The 16,450-nt window shown below is 50.2% G+C and overlaps 2 protein-coding genes across 5 annotated transcripts; both read right to left on the reverse strand.

The window, feature by feature from the left end:
- Nucleotides 1–2,922: 2,922 nt before the first annotated feature.
- On the reverse strand, nucleotides 2,923–4,281 carry J3458_002809 (uncharacterized protein). Its single transcript, XM_066117395.1, has one exon. It carries the CDS (start codon nucleotides 4,269–4,271, stop codon nucleotides 3,489–3,491), a length of 783 nt encoding a protein of 260 aa, XP_065977180.1. The 5' UTR covers nucleotides 4,272–4,281; the 3' UTR covers nucleotides 2,923–3,488.
- A 5,968-nt stretch (nucleotides 4,282–10,249) lies between these two features.
- J3458_002810 (uncharacterized protein) lies at nucleotides 10,250–11,315 on the reverse strand. Of its 4 annotated transcripts, XM_066117397.1 has the most exons (4): nucleotides 10,914–11,249; nucleotides 10,847–10,854; nucleotides 10,536–10,782; nucleotides 10,259–10,479 (listed from the first exon to the last, which is right to left on the reverse strand). In XM_066117397.1, exons 1-4 carry the CDS (start codon nucleotides 10,970–10,972, stop codon nucleotides 10,287–10,289), a joined length of 507 nt encoding a protein of 168 aa, XP_065977182.1. In that variant the 5' UTR covers nucleotides 10,973–11,249; the 3' UTR covers nucleotides 10,259–10,286. The 4 variants fall into 4 exon arrangements, with proteins under 4 accessions (XP_065977184.1, XP_065977181.1, XP_065977183.1 ...); XM_066117399.1 differs by having other exon boundaries at nucleotides 10,250–10,479; nucleotides 10,536–10,854; nucleotides 10,914–11,315; XM_066117396.1 differs by having other exon boundaries at nucleotides 10,250–10,479; nucleotides 10,847–11,315.
- Between the last annotated feature and the right edge of the window lie 5,135 nt (nucleotides 11,316–16,450).

The following is a 16,450-nucleotide window of genomic DNA, read 5'->3' on the forward strand; positions in this document are numbered from 1 at the left end:
CATAATTTGGGCACCTGGGTGCGCTAGTCTATTTGGGCACCCGGGTGCCCATGTATCAGTCGCCTGTAAGTTCCCCATGTCGTACAACACCGAGGGGTTTTGCTAGTCTGTACAAATATGAAAGGAAACATGACTGGTTTGTTCTTGATTCTCTCCCATGTTAGAAAGGGCTGAACGGCATTAGGTCCAAGGCCGCGGATGTAGCCGTGTGAGTATGAGGGTAGAAGTGTGGCGCTTCGGCATTGATTGTGACAACGCGCATTATGGCCAGGGCGTCCTGCAGCATTGTCCGCTAACCTAGCGTGGCTAAAGCATAGTAAGCAAGACACTGAAGGTACTTCAGCCCTTTACCTCGGAGTATATTCAGTGCAAGATGGGACTCGTTTACGCAGTGTAGATGGTTGTCTACATGTATTCCCGATATCCCTAGTTCCGGCCGCCTTGTCTACGCTGAGGCACCGCCGTGGGCGTGTCAGAACTAGCGTCCTAAATTCTTGCGTACGTATTATTCTGGGTCTTGTGTCACTATTGTCACCTCCCTCCCACTCTATAATTGGTACAAGTCCTGCCCTCGTACTCGTATGGTTTTCATGATAGGTATCAACAACTCTAGAAGTAAGAAAAGAAACTCATTGACAATGGGAAACTATCATCATGATATTCGATCCGTCTCCTGTTTGCATGTATCCGCCCCGACTCCGGGCGCGGGAGACGGCAAGAAATAAACCGGCCGAGCTTCCATTCAGAGGCACCGAAAGTCGGACCCACTAAACCAAACGACAGCGAGCATTAGGGATCCGCTGCAAGTCCCTGACTTTATGGGATCCGAGTCCCCATTCTCCGGTCTCAACATTGGTGGTTTTGGAGTCTGCCCACAGACCATGGGTGCTCGGGGGGGGAGCCAAGGGGTACCCCCAGGATGGACGTGGCAACATGCATTTGAAGTTATTCAACATTGCCATGGAGCAGAGCAAAAACCGGCAGTCCGGGAGCTCCGGCTAATTTTAGCTGCCCACACCCCCCAATATCCACCGACATGGTGGCGGTCTCTTTTCCAGGAAATTAAGTTATATTAAATTATATTGACAAGTTTCAATTACCACGAGCCTGGCCAAAGTTTCATCTGCCTTGATATAAACTTTTTTATTTTCCGAAAAAGTCTCATGTTAATTAGAACGGTCAATAAAAATAGAAGAATAGGGTCAAACTTGACACAACCTGCCGTATTCCCGATAATCCCTGCGTTAGCCTGGCATTATAAGAAAACGCATGCTGAGCAACTTGGGATGTGGGCCTCGAATCGCCGTGCATGACTCGCGGCAATGCCGGTTCCTTGTCTCTGGACAAGATTATTATACCCGACTGTATGCAGGATGCCAGGGGCGACTGTTCGCAAGTCCAGGCAGAGAGTAGTTAGGAGTCAAGGAGGATTGTACATTCGGCCGTTTCTTGCCCTGGAAGTTGCTTGTACAGTTTTTTTTTTGCGCCCAATAACTAGTGCATTTGTGAATCTCCACGGCTACGCATGACGTCAGGGCGCTTAGCGCATTGTGCGATTTATTTCCCCGGGCTCAAAATTCGGCTGGTGACTGAGATAACTAGCGCCATGAAGCAATTCCATACTTTAACACGAACAAGCGTCCATGTGAAGGCTGCGTTTCATGCCCAGGTATGGACCTGGAAATCGGCAACAAGTTCCGCTAATTATTCTTTGCCTGTGATCTGTCAGGTAGGCTGAAACACCAGACACTAGCCGCAAATCCAAGTTGACATGAAGTCTGATACACGGAGCAAGCACGTGACGGGGCGTGTCTGCGGCCAGCCTACCGAGTACCCGCAATAAAATGGATCGTCTCGAGTCTGTGCTTGTTTCCGTTTCCCCGGCCGGAATACTCATGATGCTTTGATTCAAGCTAATTTTCTCACTTCAACCCCCCGGCTCTGTCCCATTGCGGGGCTAAGCAGGCAGAAAACATTTTAGCAGGCGCAACATGATGATGGAAACAGAGATTTATCTTGATTGTTTCTGTTGTAATCTGCCCGACCTATGCTATTGATACGGGCCAAGTTCGTATTTATTGCACGTTACCATGTTGGCCGCGCTTTGAATACGACGGACTTGGTTTCTTCTCACAGGCACACATTCCGCCCCTCTTTTACCCTGCATTCGACCCCACTTAACAAGTGAGCATGCACCGTACTATCTCCGCGCCAAGTGGGCCACTCTAGTCAACTAGCAGTATCCTGAAAATTTCTCGCCATACCAAGTTAGAGTGCGCGGTATAAAACTAGTGTATGCCTGTAATACGATTTGGTATATCCCCGGCAAATATAATTTGGGATGCAGTATCTACCGTAAATTACCCATTTTCGAAGAAAACAATACTACTCGCGACCTACGCGACCAAACATGCTCTGGTGTGCATGACTATATCGAGTTCGCATGGCCATATGCAGATATGGTCTAAACTTTTGCCCCGGTCTTGAGTGTATAGGGCCGTCTTGTCGACGAAATTGATGCGAGTGCTGTCGATGACAGTTTACCGGATGAGCCAAAACATGCTGTCAGGCACTTGGTCTAGCACCCATCTAATTATATGATTTCGGGAGGCTTACCGCAGTCCACAGGATTCACCACGACAGAAAATGGGCCTTGTTGCACAGCTAGTTATGCTCGCTCACTTGAAGGGTCCGGGCTTAGATATCAACAGATGAATTAAATTCCATTAGCATGGAGTCATCCTATGCAACGATGCAGCAAGGCAGTCTTAAGAGAATGATGCACCTCGTCCAGTTTACTGTATGAAAATCTGCCCAGGGGACCCGGACTAGAGGTCCACCGAGCACCTGTTGAGCTGAGGGCATATATAACTCGGACCACCATGAGATTTATGCCTCGTCTCGCATCACTAATACTGCTCTTGAATATCAAGGCCGCGCCAAACCGTTGCCGCCGGTGGTTCTTGACCGTTTTGGCGTCAGTGGTCCTAATGGGACGCATTTTTGCTTCACACATATCCAGCAAGATGCAGGCTTGCTGATATCAAAGAGGCATCCAATTCTGGTCTCTTCCCACCCCCGGCTGCCCGAGCTCCTGCCGCCCAGCTTGCCATCGCTGTGGCGCGGGCTTATGAATAGAAATATGTGAATGGAGGTCAGAACTTGACGGGATCTCATTCTATTTGATATGCTCGTTACGGGAGGCCTGTATTGATTACTCTTCATTTACAGCTTGGTAATGATGGTAATGCCTTACCTAGGTCTATTAATCGCCTCGTGTACGTGTAACATAATCAGCTCTGCGGAAGAGCGCAGAGTTGGTCAACTTGCTAGCTAGCTTTGATTAAAGTTGATCTCTTGAAAGAGTGGCTGGTAGTGGGTGGTGGTACTGCTCTCGTGGCGAGAATTTGTCAACGATTGTGACACCTATGGTAATGAATCCTGGGCCATGCAATGGAAAAGCATCATTTGTCAGGAGATTGTGCAATTTATACAGAGACGTGCATCAATCCCACCAAAAGAACAAAGACAATTCCGGAGCAGAATATAAAGGGCAAGCCAGCCCACACGCCCCCAATCTTGACCCCCTTTGCAAACAACAGAGCCATGAGAGGACTCCCGGCTATTCGGCCAACTATGTCAAACACACCGATAAGACTATTCAGCCGCGCAACGTTGCGCTTCTCCACTAGGCTGGTCGCCAAGCTTCTGAGGAGAGGGAGCATTCCCCATCCAAGGGAATTGACAAGCAGAGCCGACACCAAGAGCGGTTGATTGGGCGCCACGCCGACCCCCAGAAAGCTCAGAGACATGATTGCTGCGCTGGCGCGTGCGAGGACCAAGTCGGATCGTCCGAGTGTCCATCGTTCCTGGAAGTACCTGTTTAAGACTGGTAGGACAAAGACGTTGAGGAATAAGATGCAGCCTGAGCGAGCGGATATAATCATTGTAGCGTACGCGAGCGTCTGCTTGTAATGAGTCGAAATGTACAGCCGCAGAATTTCCTGGTTTTGGAAAAGCAGATGAACTATAAAGGGGGAAATTATCAACAAGAGCTTCTTATTAGATGCCAGGAAGGATACCGAGCTCAGAACATGGCCGAGTGCACGCTGGCAACACCTCCACCACTCCAAAGGCTGGTGAAGCGCAGTTGATTCCTCGGTGGGTTTAACACCAGGCTCTGCTGTGTTGTAGTTCAGTGTTTCTGAAATGAATAAAATACTACGCCACCCCTTGCACGTTAGAGCTGTGGGTGCAAGGGGTACGATCATCCGAAGGCTGGGAGTCCTTGGGCCAAGCAACTATTAAGCCATTACATTTAGCTAGCTATCTAGTTATGCAGAGCCGTGGTCTGACCTATATGGATTCCGTGTAAGGACCTGTCGTCTTCTATGCCGCTCATCCCTCATCTTCATCTTCATACCCTCTGGTGGAGACTCGTAAAACAGGTGACCACGATCAAAGGGCGCATCCAGCATCAAGCCCTGGAGCGTTTTTACGCGAGAGACAGCTACGTAGCTTAAACCAGTCTGAAAGTCCCGACAGGAGAGATCTGTCACGATGACATCTTCAGTGATGCTCTGCGACTTGTGAACCGTAATGGCGTAGCATACGATCAGGGGAAACTGCGTGCGAGTGCAGAGAGTGCTTCCGATGAGGAAGTCCCTGTCTACTGGGAGAATCGGGACAATCTTTCTGCCATCAGCGGTGGTCAGGAACACAGGTCCACTGTACTTGTCAAACTCCATCATGATAACACAGGGAGGGTCTTGGACTGGGTCAGCCCCCGGTGCCCAGCCGATATCGTAAACGGTACCGCGAGCGCCGTTGCAGAGACCAACTGGCTGCCAAAGGTTAGATGTCAGCATCAGACGGGCGCCAATGCATATAGGGATCTGCTTCGCAAGGTTGCCCGCCTTGTCATCAGGCGCCGCAGCCGCGCCAAGGCCGACATTCTTAGCCTTGACCTGAATGACTGGCCGGCCGAGGCGGTCGAGGTGGTAGTGGTTATATTCGTTCACCCTATCTTTCGTGGCGTATACTCGCAAGGCGTTGGCGAACCTGGCGACCTCCAGATCATCTAGCTTCGCCTGTACTCGACCGGAAAGGAGTTTCCAGGACTCGACTGACAGTTGGAGGAGCCGCAATTCCTCGAGAGCTGTGCGAAACGCCTTCTGATCGTCGCCCCGTTGCCGTTGGACAACCTTCAAGAAGACTGATTTATCGAAGCGTCTATATGCGTTCCTGCCTTTGATCTCCACTCCCTGCACCTCTTTATCGTAATAGAGCGGCTTCTGTAGCACGGGTGGAAGCTGGAAGAAGTCGCCAACCAGAAGGATGTTAAGACTACCAAAGAACTCCTCATTCCTACTCGGGAACGCCTCGCGCAGGCGGTCATCGATCCAAGAAAGCTGTCGCAGTCCCAGCATGCTCTTCTCATCGATGATCAGGTAGTTGATGTCCTTCAGCTTCTTCTGGAGCTGGGCCATGTCAGTGGGCGAGAGGGGCTTGAAGTCCTTGTTGATTGGAAGGTGTAACAGGGAGTGCAAAGTAGTGCCCGATATCTGATTTCCCGCGACGCCAGTGGGCGCGGCACGCCAAACAGGTGTCCCTCTCCCGGCAGCAGCGGCTTGGAGGTGCGCGGAGAGCAAATTAATGAGGTATGACTTCCCGGTACCACCTCCACCATCCACATGGAGCAGCAACTGAGAGGGTTCCTGATTCAGGAAGTGGTCCATCACGGTATCGTATACTAAGCGCTGATCCCGGTTTAGGGAATCTCGAGCTTCCAAGGGCTGATGATCCACATCAAGGTCAAGGCGGTTTGCCGCCTTGCGTTGCTTCCAGTAGTCGCCCTTGAGAATACCGTCATCAGTATACCGTCCAACGTGAGGGGTCCAATCATAATTGATGTCGATGTCTCGGCGGCCGAGCATGTCGATATCCTCTTCCTCCAGCGGGCGGTCGGGAAGCATGCGGGCGAGTTCATGCCAGTCTTCATCCACAATGGGCTCTTCATGGACCTCAAGCTCAAATTCGTCGTCCTCAGCCCTCAATTCATTTGTATCTGGCTCCCCATAATGATCGTCCGCATGGGTGTCACGGTGCTGCTCTCTGCAAAACCTGTACGCAGCCGCGAAGGAATCGAACCGCTGCCCGCCCACGGTGAGCAACTCCTCTGGAGAGCGATGCGGATGAGCCATCATCAATTTAACACGGCAGAAGTCACCAAACTGGGGAGATGCCTCCACGGACCTGTATCGAGGAAAGTAAGACAGGACTCTCTTCTTCGCGTTGGCAGCGAGTCTCCTCCACGTCTTGAGATTATACGATTGCAGGTACTCGAGGTAAGTTGCATCCTCGTGCTGGTCATTTCTCTCGAGATACCTCCTGTAGCTGCCGACGGTCTCGTTGACATCTTCATCCACGCGATACGAACGTGCATGTTGCTCCAAAGGACGGCAGTCGACAGAGACCACCATCCGCGTGCCTTCCTGCAGAGGAATGTTAAGGAGAAGATGGGAAATCTCCTGCGCCGAGTAATCTCTCTCGGCAATCAGCTTATTCATCAGGCGAGAGGAGAAGGATAATAGCGGCTGAAGGTGTGCCGTGTGCGGCAAAACCTGGTCTGCAAGCTTACAGTAAGGCTCAGTCTTCTTCTCAGATTTGCTGCAATACTTGGCAGCGTACGTAATAACCGCCTGTAGGCTGGTGCAAGGAGATATGTCGATATTGGCTAGCCAGCCTAGTATAATGGCGGGATTGAAGTGATTCATGAGGTTGTCATTCCGCGCCGCCTCGAAGACATAGTACGACTTGCCTTCCTTCCTGATCACTGCGGCCAGCTCCCGCAAGGCACGAGGAAAGTCAAAACGACACTCCCGCTCTGGATTGGCCGCATTGGCCGCCTCGATATCTGCAGCAGCGCCTTCCATATCCCTCGCCAGATCAACGGTTCTCTTCCTTACGCGTAAGCAGTATGTGGTATTGCATCTGTGGCGCTGGCAGCGGTTGACGATTTGTGAGAGACGCAGGAATGTCAGTTCTGTACTCAGTGGATCTACGCTCAGGGGGTTACCCTCACCCTGGGGCATAGTCCTAGTCGGCTCAGGATTAATGGCAGTGATGTGGAATCCCCACGTGCGTGCAAAAACATCACGAGCGGCTTCATCCACCATGTCGACTCTTGGGCAATTCTCCATCCAGTACAGGCCATGGTTGTGCGGACTGCCACGCCCTTGCCATTCATACCGATCCCAGTAATCCGTAATGTTGAACTTCTTGCTTAACACGATATCTCGAAAGAAACAGTATCGGCGGTAGAAATGGAAAGCAGCAATGTGAGGATTCTGACGCAAAAGTTGGCGCGAGAGACCCATCCTCTCGGACTCGGACGCAGCCAGCCATTCATCATATCGGGGCATGTGCTGGTAGAGACTCCGCCAGTGTAAATCTGCCGGGCTGAATGTGATGAATGCACCAGGACATCCAAGGTTGTAGGCATAGGCCTCGAGGTCCTGCCTCTTCCTGTTCCAGAAGGGGCGCGTGCCGCGAATAGGTACCGCATGTCTTGTGATTGAGTTGATTAGCACCTGCGCCTCAGGGTCCTCGCTGTGCTCCAGTGCCTGAACAAGCTGCTCCCGTGTGAGCGGTTCATGACTACCATCGTGTTGCTTCACGAAGAATTTGGACCGTGCACGGGCCTGTGACCGCATCAGAGTATTGAAGGCGACGAAGCGGAAGGTCGGGTGGCGTGCAAAACGCCCGTCATGCCAGCGCATCGCGTGCTCGATGTAGTCCTTGTAGTCGATTGACCGTAGCCGAGGCTCAACAAAGTCGGCTCTCCCGTCAGGAAAGAGGCAGGGAAAAGCTAAGGAGAGTAGGGCATGAGAGCGATTGAACTCATTAATGGGTGTGCGCCGTATATTCGGAAGCTGCAGCTCGTGCTGCACCTGCTCCTGGAAGCTTGTGGAAAGCCTTGGTTCAGCTTCTGGTTCTCCGGCAAGAATAGACCGCAGAGCATCGAGCTCCGTGTCCTTGGCCAAAAGGTCCGGCACCGCAGCCTCGTCCTCCAGGTCCGGTTCTGCCTCCTCATCTTCCTCGGGTCCAACTTCGGCAGCCTCCACCTGGCTCTGGGGGATGTCGTCCAGGACATTGCCATCTTGAGGCAATTGACTCAGCCGCTCTTCGTCGATGACGATGCATCGATAGCCAGGATGATGGCGCCGGAGGTAGTTAAGCCATATGGCAACTGGCTGGCGGCGTACACGGAACTGGCGGGTGAATTGCCGGCTAAGGTTTGCATGGGACGACGTATTGGAAGGACGGAGTAATACAGTGTTCAACTCCCGCGGCAAAAGCGGGAGTTGGTTGTACACCAAGCCAACCTCGCGGAGAAAGTGAACAACATGTCCCCGATATTTGTACTGCTGGCCCCGCACAAGCATAATATTCACGTGGACGTGAACACGGCCTATTAAAGACTCTTCAGTAGGTGTAAGCTGAGGCAATTGAGTCGGTACGGAGCCAAAATCCAACTGGTTGTCCACAGAGAAGAAGTACGGCTCTTCAGGGCCGCGTTTATCATCCTTTCGACAGCAACGCGCACAAATGCCATCAGAATCGATCTTCATCTGGAACCAACGCTCTTGACATCGACCACAAAATTGCATTTGGTCATTGTCCAGCTTTGTCCAGAACTCACGGAGGATTGCTTTATCACGACAGGTCAAGGCGCAAGCGTCCAGGTCCCCATTCCACACCGGATCTTGTGCGTGAAATACGGCCGATTCTTCAGGTGGAATCATCACTGGACTCCGGTACCGTCGTGGCGGCCCCGACGATCGAGTTTGCCTTTGAGATTTTTTTGGCCGCCCTCCTGTACCAGGGGCAGGACCACGGCGAGCACGGCGACGAGGCCCTGACTTTCTGGAAGGCTGCCGCGAGCAATAGCGAAGAGGGCTTTCGTCCAAGGCATTGCTATTATCGTTCCCGTCTTCGTCCCCTAGATCGGAATCAGACTCTACCCCTAGGTGTTCGAGGTACTTCCGTGGTCGAGCAGGTGAAAGCAGCAAGTTGAAATAGTCCTCGACGTCAACATCAGATTCAGAGAACTGTCCCCTGTCATCCGCTTCCTTGGTCATTCCATCCCCATCTGGGAGCTCATTTGCCTGTAGTCGATCTTGACTCCCAGCTACGTTCCGTGGTTAGCTTGAACAAACTGCCGGGACCACAGCACAAGGATACCTTCTCCAGGACCATCAGAACCTTCAAAGACGCCGAGTTGAGAGATTGTGGGAGTTAGTGACACAGCCTCCCCTGCACGGCGTCGTGAACGATGGTCGCGCCGAATAGTGGCCTGCTTGGCCCTGGCGCCGGCCTTGGAGGCATCATCTTGCGAGTCCTTCCCGCCCTTGTGGAACCTAACAGCCAGGTAAGAGTAGTCCACACCAGTCGTGCTGCTTCGGACAGTAGATGGATCAGAATGTGAGGCGACAGGATCGGTCGAGGGCGGCACAGGCGGTGAGGGAGCTAGAGCCCGGAAGAGCCGCGAGCTCGCTTGGGTTGGTGGGATCGGCGTCCCCAGCACTATCTGCGGCTGGCTGCCTGGCTCTCCGAACAAACTCCTAGCTGTATGTTGTTGCCGTAGCTTCTCTGGCGATGTAGGTTGGGTTCCAGATCTCTGGTTAGGAGGCGATAGGCCAGCGTCTCTGTCGGTTCTTTTCGGGGCAGATCTCTCAGCTGAGGTAGGACGGACAGCCAGCTTTCTCAATGCAAGGACGGCACCTTTGGACCTGGCACGCTTGATCAGGTTAGGGAGGCATATATAGTATATCAATGGTGTCAGTTACCTCGGAATTGCGGTGGTCCCGGCATTCCAGACAGGTTGTAGTTGGATTGGCAGATTTCCTCCTGCTAACGAAATTACTTGGTGATTTTGTTCGGTCGCAAGACGGGCAATGGACTGCCAATTCAGATCTAGGACTAATATTACCCCTAGAATCATAATCCATACCCAACCATGCGGTACATCTGTTTCAATAATGGAAGAAAGGCTGCTGGCCAAGCAAACGAACAGATCGCTGGGCAAATTTAGCGATTGTAAACGATTGTAAACGATTGTAAACGATTGTAAACAGAGAAGTAAACAAAGAAGCACCGACAGACGGTGGCTGTCCTTTACCCACTTTTCTAGAGCCACCAACCAATCCAGCCTTCTTTCGCGATTTCCCATACAAAATTTGGACCAATAGAAACTTATTTGTCAAGCCTGCACCAAACCCTCATTATTCGGAAAACTTATGGATTAATGTAGAGTCAGCCTTCGGCTGAACCAGTATCACAATGCCAGTCACTTTGATGAGAATGGCGAGAATCATGGGTATCCAGGGGTTCCAGACCATGAGTGCGGCGGCACCAAGGGAGCCGAGAAATTCCGCCGTGATACTCACAGCCATCAGCTGGAAGAAAATCGTCGCCCTACGTGCCTCAGTCAGACTTTTTGTAGCACTTAGTGTTGCAGGTGGTCAACACACCTGTCTCGCTCCGCAACCACATCAGAGACAATGGTGTGCGTAAGAGCGGTGCAAACGGGCACGCCGCCGCCGAAAACAGCGTGCAGTGCCGACAACCAGATCCATTGCAGTGGTATGGCTCCGCCGAGATAGCTGACCAACTGCACATAGCTGTGTTTCACCAGGATTGCCACACTCACAAGCATAATCACTGGCTTTCGACCGTACATGTCTGCTGCGTAGCCCCATGGAATGGAGAAGATCAACACTATGACGGGGATATTTAGCTCCGACAGGCGGAAGTGGCATGTCAAAGGAGAAGAAGAACCCACTTCCCAAGCTGTCAAATGTCAGTTGCCAACCCTTCAGCATGGCTACCTCGCCCTGGACCCAGCTCACTTTGCACCACTCCTCATCAACGCCATCTCGGCCATCGCTCCCAATGAGGCTTGGATCATGCTCTTGATAGTATTCACGGCAGTAGATGCGCTCCAATATGCGGGTTTGTGCTGGCTCCATGAGGAAGAAACTGAGGTCTAGAAATATGGTGTAGAGCAAGAGAAGAAGGACGATGACGGCCGGACTTGCCTTTTTGCGCTCGATCCGTGTTGATTCGCCCTGGTGACTCTTGACAGGAGAGAGGAGCGGTGATGTCTCTGAAGAGTCCATGTCATTCGAGGAACAGTAAACTTGGTTTTTTCTTTCCTCCTCATCTCTTTTCTGGCGGCACCTGGGTTGTGAACGTGCGGAGAAGCAGCCTGCATATTGTTCGTCTCGTAGAAGGTTACACGAAGGCACGGCTTTATCACGTGCCGCTAAAGGCCACGTGATAACGATGCATAGCTTCCGGGAGAGGAAATGTCTTCAGATGTTTTGAATAGGCCCTACACGACAGTTGGAGCCCGTTGTGCGAGCCGGCACATCACATCAGTGGGTTCGTCGTTGAAAGTTTGCCATCCCATAACACAACTAACAGAATCAGCAGAGGACCTAGCCGCCTTTAAGCCAATACCGAACTTGACCGCGTACAATGCCCCGATTCACAACGAGATTAACTGGTTGTCATGGATTCAATAAACTGAGGCTTAGAGATGTAAAAGTAATGATCCACGCGATTATATAGCAAGTTCATAATTCACCCTAATGGTTTTACTCTGCATTTTGACCACCTTCTGCGCCAACTTAGCCGGGATCCTCAGTTTAGGCCAGTTCGTAATAATATCATCTTTCGCAAATTCGAACGTAATTGCGTACCCTTCCTTCATCTCGTAGTTAACCCGGGCATCGAGAATGACTCTACATATATGTCAATGCCGACCTCATTTGGGCTAAGAGCCAACTTACACGCCCCCGTTTGGGAACTCCTTTGACAAGGCAACACAGCCTGCTTCAGCGAGTGTAGACGGCTCGATCTCCCATAGCAACCGAGCTCCCTCCTCTTAGGGCATATCGTGTAGGTGTGAGCCCCTGTAGTATTCCACGTGTGACCCTTTGGCCCATAGTTGAACCAGCAGCGAGCGTCGACCAGCTTTTGGACCACCTGCCCTAAAGCAAACGATGTGCCCGGGGTATGCTTTGTATCTCAGCCAGTGCGCCAGCGCGCATCTCCCGAGGACGGTTTCGATAATGATGGTAATACGCTAGAAAGGGTCAAATAGCTGCCATGATAAAAGTCTCGGCGTACTTACCTTATCGTTGGGACTCGTTCCTTATAAAAGTCTAAACCATATTCTAAGACGAAAGGGAAAGCTTCTACGCTCCATCTGCTCTACATATTCTCCCATAGCCGGATCTTCTAGATTAAAGAAGCCATTCTCTTCGAGGGCCTTTTCTGTAACCTCCAAAGAAAATGTGGTCGAGGCTATGAAAGATTCGTATAGACTCTTTAGGTGCCTGAAAAATATTCGTTGATCCCTTATCTTGCGTATTGCCTCCTCGCCTGAAGAAAACAGACCCCACAATATTCCATGGCGAGACTGTCATTACGCCGAGATTTAATTACCTCCACCCTCGGGGAAATGTCTGGTGGAGTCCGCCATGAAATTTGGTCTGGCGGGACCAATATAGCTAGCTCCCTTTTGTAGGTCTACATCTTGCGGGGGTCACAATTTTGCTGCCCTGCCTATTGTCAGGGATCACAAGCCGCAACCCCCGGTCAGGGTTACGACGTGCAATGCCCTCCTATAGTTGAGGTCACTACATGCATTCCTAGTCAACCACGGGGGTTACAATTTGTAATCCCTAAACCAGCACCAACTGCGTACGGGCCATACAATTTGCACAGCGTATTGATCGAAGCTTGCTTTTTCGGGCAAAAGCAGTCTATTACTGGCTCTCGTTTGCCGGATGAGACGGAGCTTGCATGTATTGTGCATGAATATTTGGGCTTAATCTATCACACTCATGTAGTGATTGGCATGTCAGCGAAGTGTTTGTTGGCTGCTAGGTCAAAAATGCTGTTCAAGGTCGTCTCAATGCATACCCAAAGGCCGAAGAATGGTCCCAGCAATGCATTCATGCAGCACATCCATTACAGCCGATTTGAATACAACTTGCAGCATCTGCATTCGCACGCCGGAACATGACCTGTGCCGGTTCACCGATACTAATCTAACCGGATGTGTAAACCTTGGAGACAACGGAGAGAACAAAGTTACATAATATGTTGGAGGGATATCTTCAAGACTGGTGGAAGGAGGCTGTAAGCGATGTAACCACTAATCTTCCGCCAATAAGCAAAGAAGATTTTCCTGGGATGGAAAATGCCAGCAAGGAGAGCCCATTCTGGGTTAGCAGTGCCGCCGCCGAGGACGACTCGAGAGGAAATGTGCCGGAGAACAAAACCTAATAGATAGAGGACACCCATTCTGTAAGGGCAGCATCGAGCGTCACTGACTCGGAGCGTGCGGATGGGTCTGGTTGGGTAAGGGGTTAAAATAGATACAGAGAATCTTCTAGGCCGGACGGACAATATATAAGGAGCATTGCGTTGCCCGGGCTCGTCAGGATAAGGGTACTAACTGTTGGATCGCGACATCTCATTTCGTATGGCTTTGACCTATTAGAAAGCATCTAGCATCCACTCATTTAGTTCATTATATGCACTTGTATTTCCACGCATCAGACATTGTCCTGTCATGCTCGATATGATCCATGACAACAAAAGGGGCCAAGGCTAGCGGGATTCTCCGCCGCAGTTCCCTAATGGTATATCTTGGGCCAGGAATAGCGGTATTTGCCTCGACGTAACGCATTGTGGTCATGTTATACTTTAATCCTCTCCCCAGGGAACTTGACAATGCCTGTTCTGATTTAGTCATATCATTTGAGGCGGATGGGCAATTATGTCACCATAGTATTAATACTGTACTTATAAGTGGCAAGTTTTTACACATAAATGTAATGTGTCGTAGGTGATGTAGTAAGTATAGGCTGCTGCTTCCTCAGAACCCGCACAGCAAGTGCCCGCCAAATATTGCGCAAAAGATGAAACAGACGTTCTTGACAGCTACATAGGAATGGGTGGATACGTCTTGCGTTCACTATTTAGTGTAAATCCACTTAAGAGACTAAGTAGAAACGTGCACGACGACTACTTCCAGTACTTGGCGGGTACAGATTTACGCGGATGATTGGCATCTAACCTCAGTAGATATTCATATTAATGCGGTAAAAGAGAAAGTTTAAAAAGTTAAGAAGTGTGGGTCATGCAGTTTCTAGACTCCTTTCTCCCTCATATATCACGCAACACTGCCGGTGAGACCAAAACCACTCCAACCTGCCGGCGGCAAATAGACGAATTACGCTGATGAAGCCGACGTAAACTTTGACGACGATGTTGCAATATCAGAAACATAAGGATATCTGCCATCATGCCTCCTGAAACCTAAAACTACAGTCTCCTTCTCACTGATCTTCAGCGTTTGGCCTAATGAGTCCAGGCGAACCTCACCAACACTATCCCGATGTCCATCTGCGAAATGCAATAACAGGCCACTTATGGCCTTGTCGCCTTTCGTTCTACAAGGGGCAATTATTACCAAGCCTGTAAGGTCTAATGAATTGTAGAAGTAATCTTCTTAATTCGTGATTATAGAATGAGGTGAAGAAGTGGGTTGCTGGAAACATTGGCCAAATTTCGTCTGAAATTGATTTTTCGAAAGCTAGTATATTGATGTGGCCGTCAATAGTCCCGTAGAAAATGCGGCTACGTGTCTGAACTGGCCGGTCTACAAGAGCCCATTGCCTTGAGGATCTTGTTGAGTAGATTCCCGCCAAAAAACAGCGGTCCTTGTTAGTTCTGATCTAAACAATTGTCAGTTCCTTGTAGATTGGGATTTGTAGGTGGTCAAACTAACTCCTATGGCGCTATCTCGTCCTATCCAGCCAGAGCCCGTGTAAATTTCCGTGATAAGCTCTCCTTGGTCCACTGGCATATATAGCCAACGTGCATTTGGCATCAATTGATAAAAAGACAGGTCCTCTCCATCTTTATGGGCATGAATCATAGCTATTTGATAGTTCCATAGAGCGGAGTAGCCAGTTATCAGCGGATCGTTACAAGAGAATGCTACCATGCGACTGGCGTCACCTCTGTATCTTAGGTTGATATATGCAAATCGAACTCCCTCTATTGGGGGCACGCTCCATGCTACCGGATTCTGGCCAACAACGGTAAGGCCACGGAGTTTGATGCCCTTAAAAAGCTATTAGTGGAGCCTAAGCAACTTGCAAAGGTTAACCTCACATCCGATTCACCAAGAATTGTAAGATTCCTCTCTGAGAGGTCGAAGGTTCGCCACCACGTATTGGGAATACATCTGAATACGGGCAAATAGTCCGGATTAGAGAAAAGTGCTTTTGTAAGACCAAGGTGGTTCTCTCGTGTATATAAACGGTCAGGCATATTCGTTGATAGACGGAATAGAAGTTCTAGGTGGTGTTGGCTTTTGAAATTCGACAGGGATGAGATGTACTCCCCCCCCTCAAAGTGAATAAGATTGCACCATATCGTGCAGTCAAGCGTTATACGACATTGCTCAGGGGGTTTCCACAAACTGCGAGCAAGTGTCGTAGCACAATATTATAGTAGTTGTTCGGCTACTAGACGACAAAGCTCTGGCGGAAGTCGCACAACATGGGTTTTGCGGTCTGGGACGGCAATGCCAGCCTGGAGCTTGGAGCTCAAGCAATCCAGCATCCAGTTTCGGCGCCGATGTTTCTCTCCCACGGTGCTTTGAAAGGTATGTCTGGTCGCCTTCATCAGTCGCTCCGAACACTCAAGTTCAGCAATGCGAAGGCACTCTGGATGGCAGCTGATTCCAAGTCCGTCAGCATGATCGCAAACAAGTCCATCACACAAGCTTTCAGCAATCATTCGCTTCCAATTTCTGAAACTGTCTAGAAGGGAAGTCAACACGCGAGATTCTCGGCGAGAGCAGGAATGATAAAGCGTACAGACCGCTACTTCCTCACCATAGGCAACATCGAGTTGACATAGTCCGCATTGGGACGTGATGCAAATCGGCTCAGTCATCTAGAGGCAATGATATATATCAGAGCAAAGTAAATGTATAGCCAACTTGGACAAGGGTACAGGCCAACTCAACATGGTAACCACCTAAAGCTTAGATTATGCGGGGAGGAAGAACAGTTTAAATACTCAGACTGTTGCAATATTTACAACTTAATATCACGTGTAACATCATGTGTAGACCCGCAACAGGGTGAGACACCATGTATAGATACCGTGACTACCAACGTTACCCTTTTTCCTACCTTAAATAAGAGAGATAGACTTGAATTGACTTATCGATACCCCGTTTCAGTACTGCAGTATGTACAACATTTGTGTTTATGCATGTTGAGGTTCGTTCGATTACACTATAGAATTTATACACGCGACCGCGTCTTGGCGCCTAAAATGATATAACGAG

This window comes from Metarhizium acridum (assembly GCF_019434415.1).
Source record: "Metarhizium acridum strain ARSEF 324 chromosome Unknown scaffold_13, whole genome shotgun sequence".
Taxonomy (NCBI): Eukaryota; Fungi; Ascomycota; class Sordariomycetes; order Hypocreales; family Clavicipitaceae; genus Metarhizium; species Metarhizium acridum.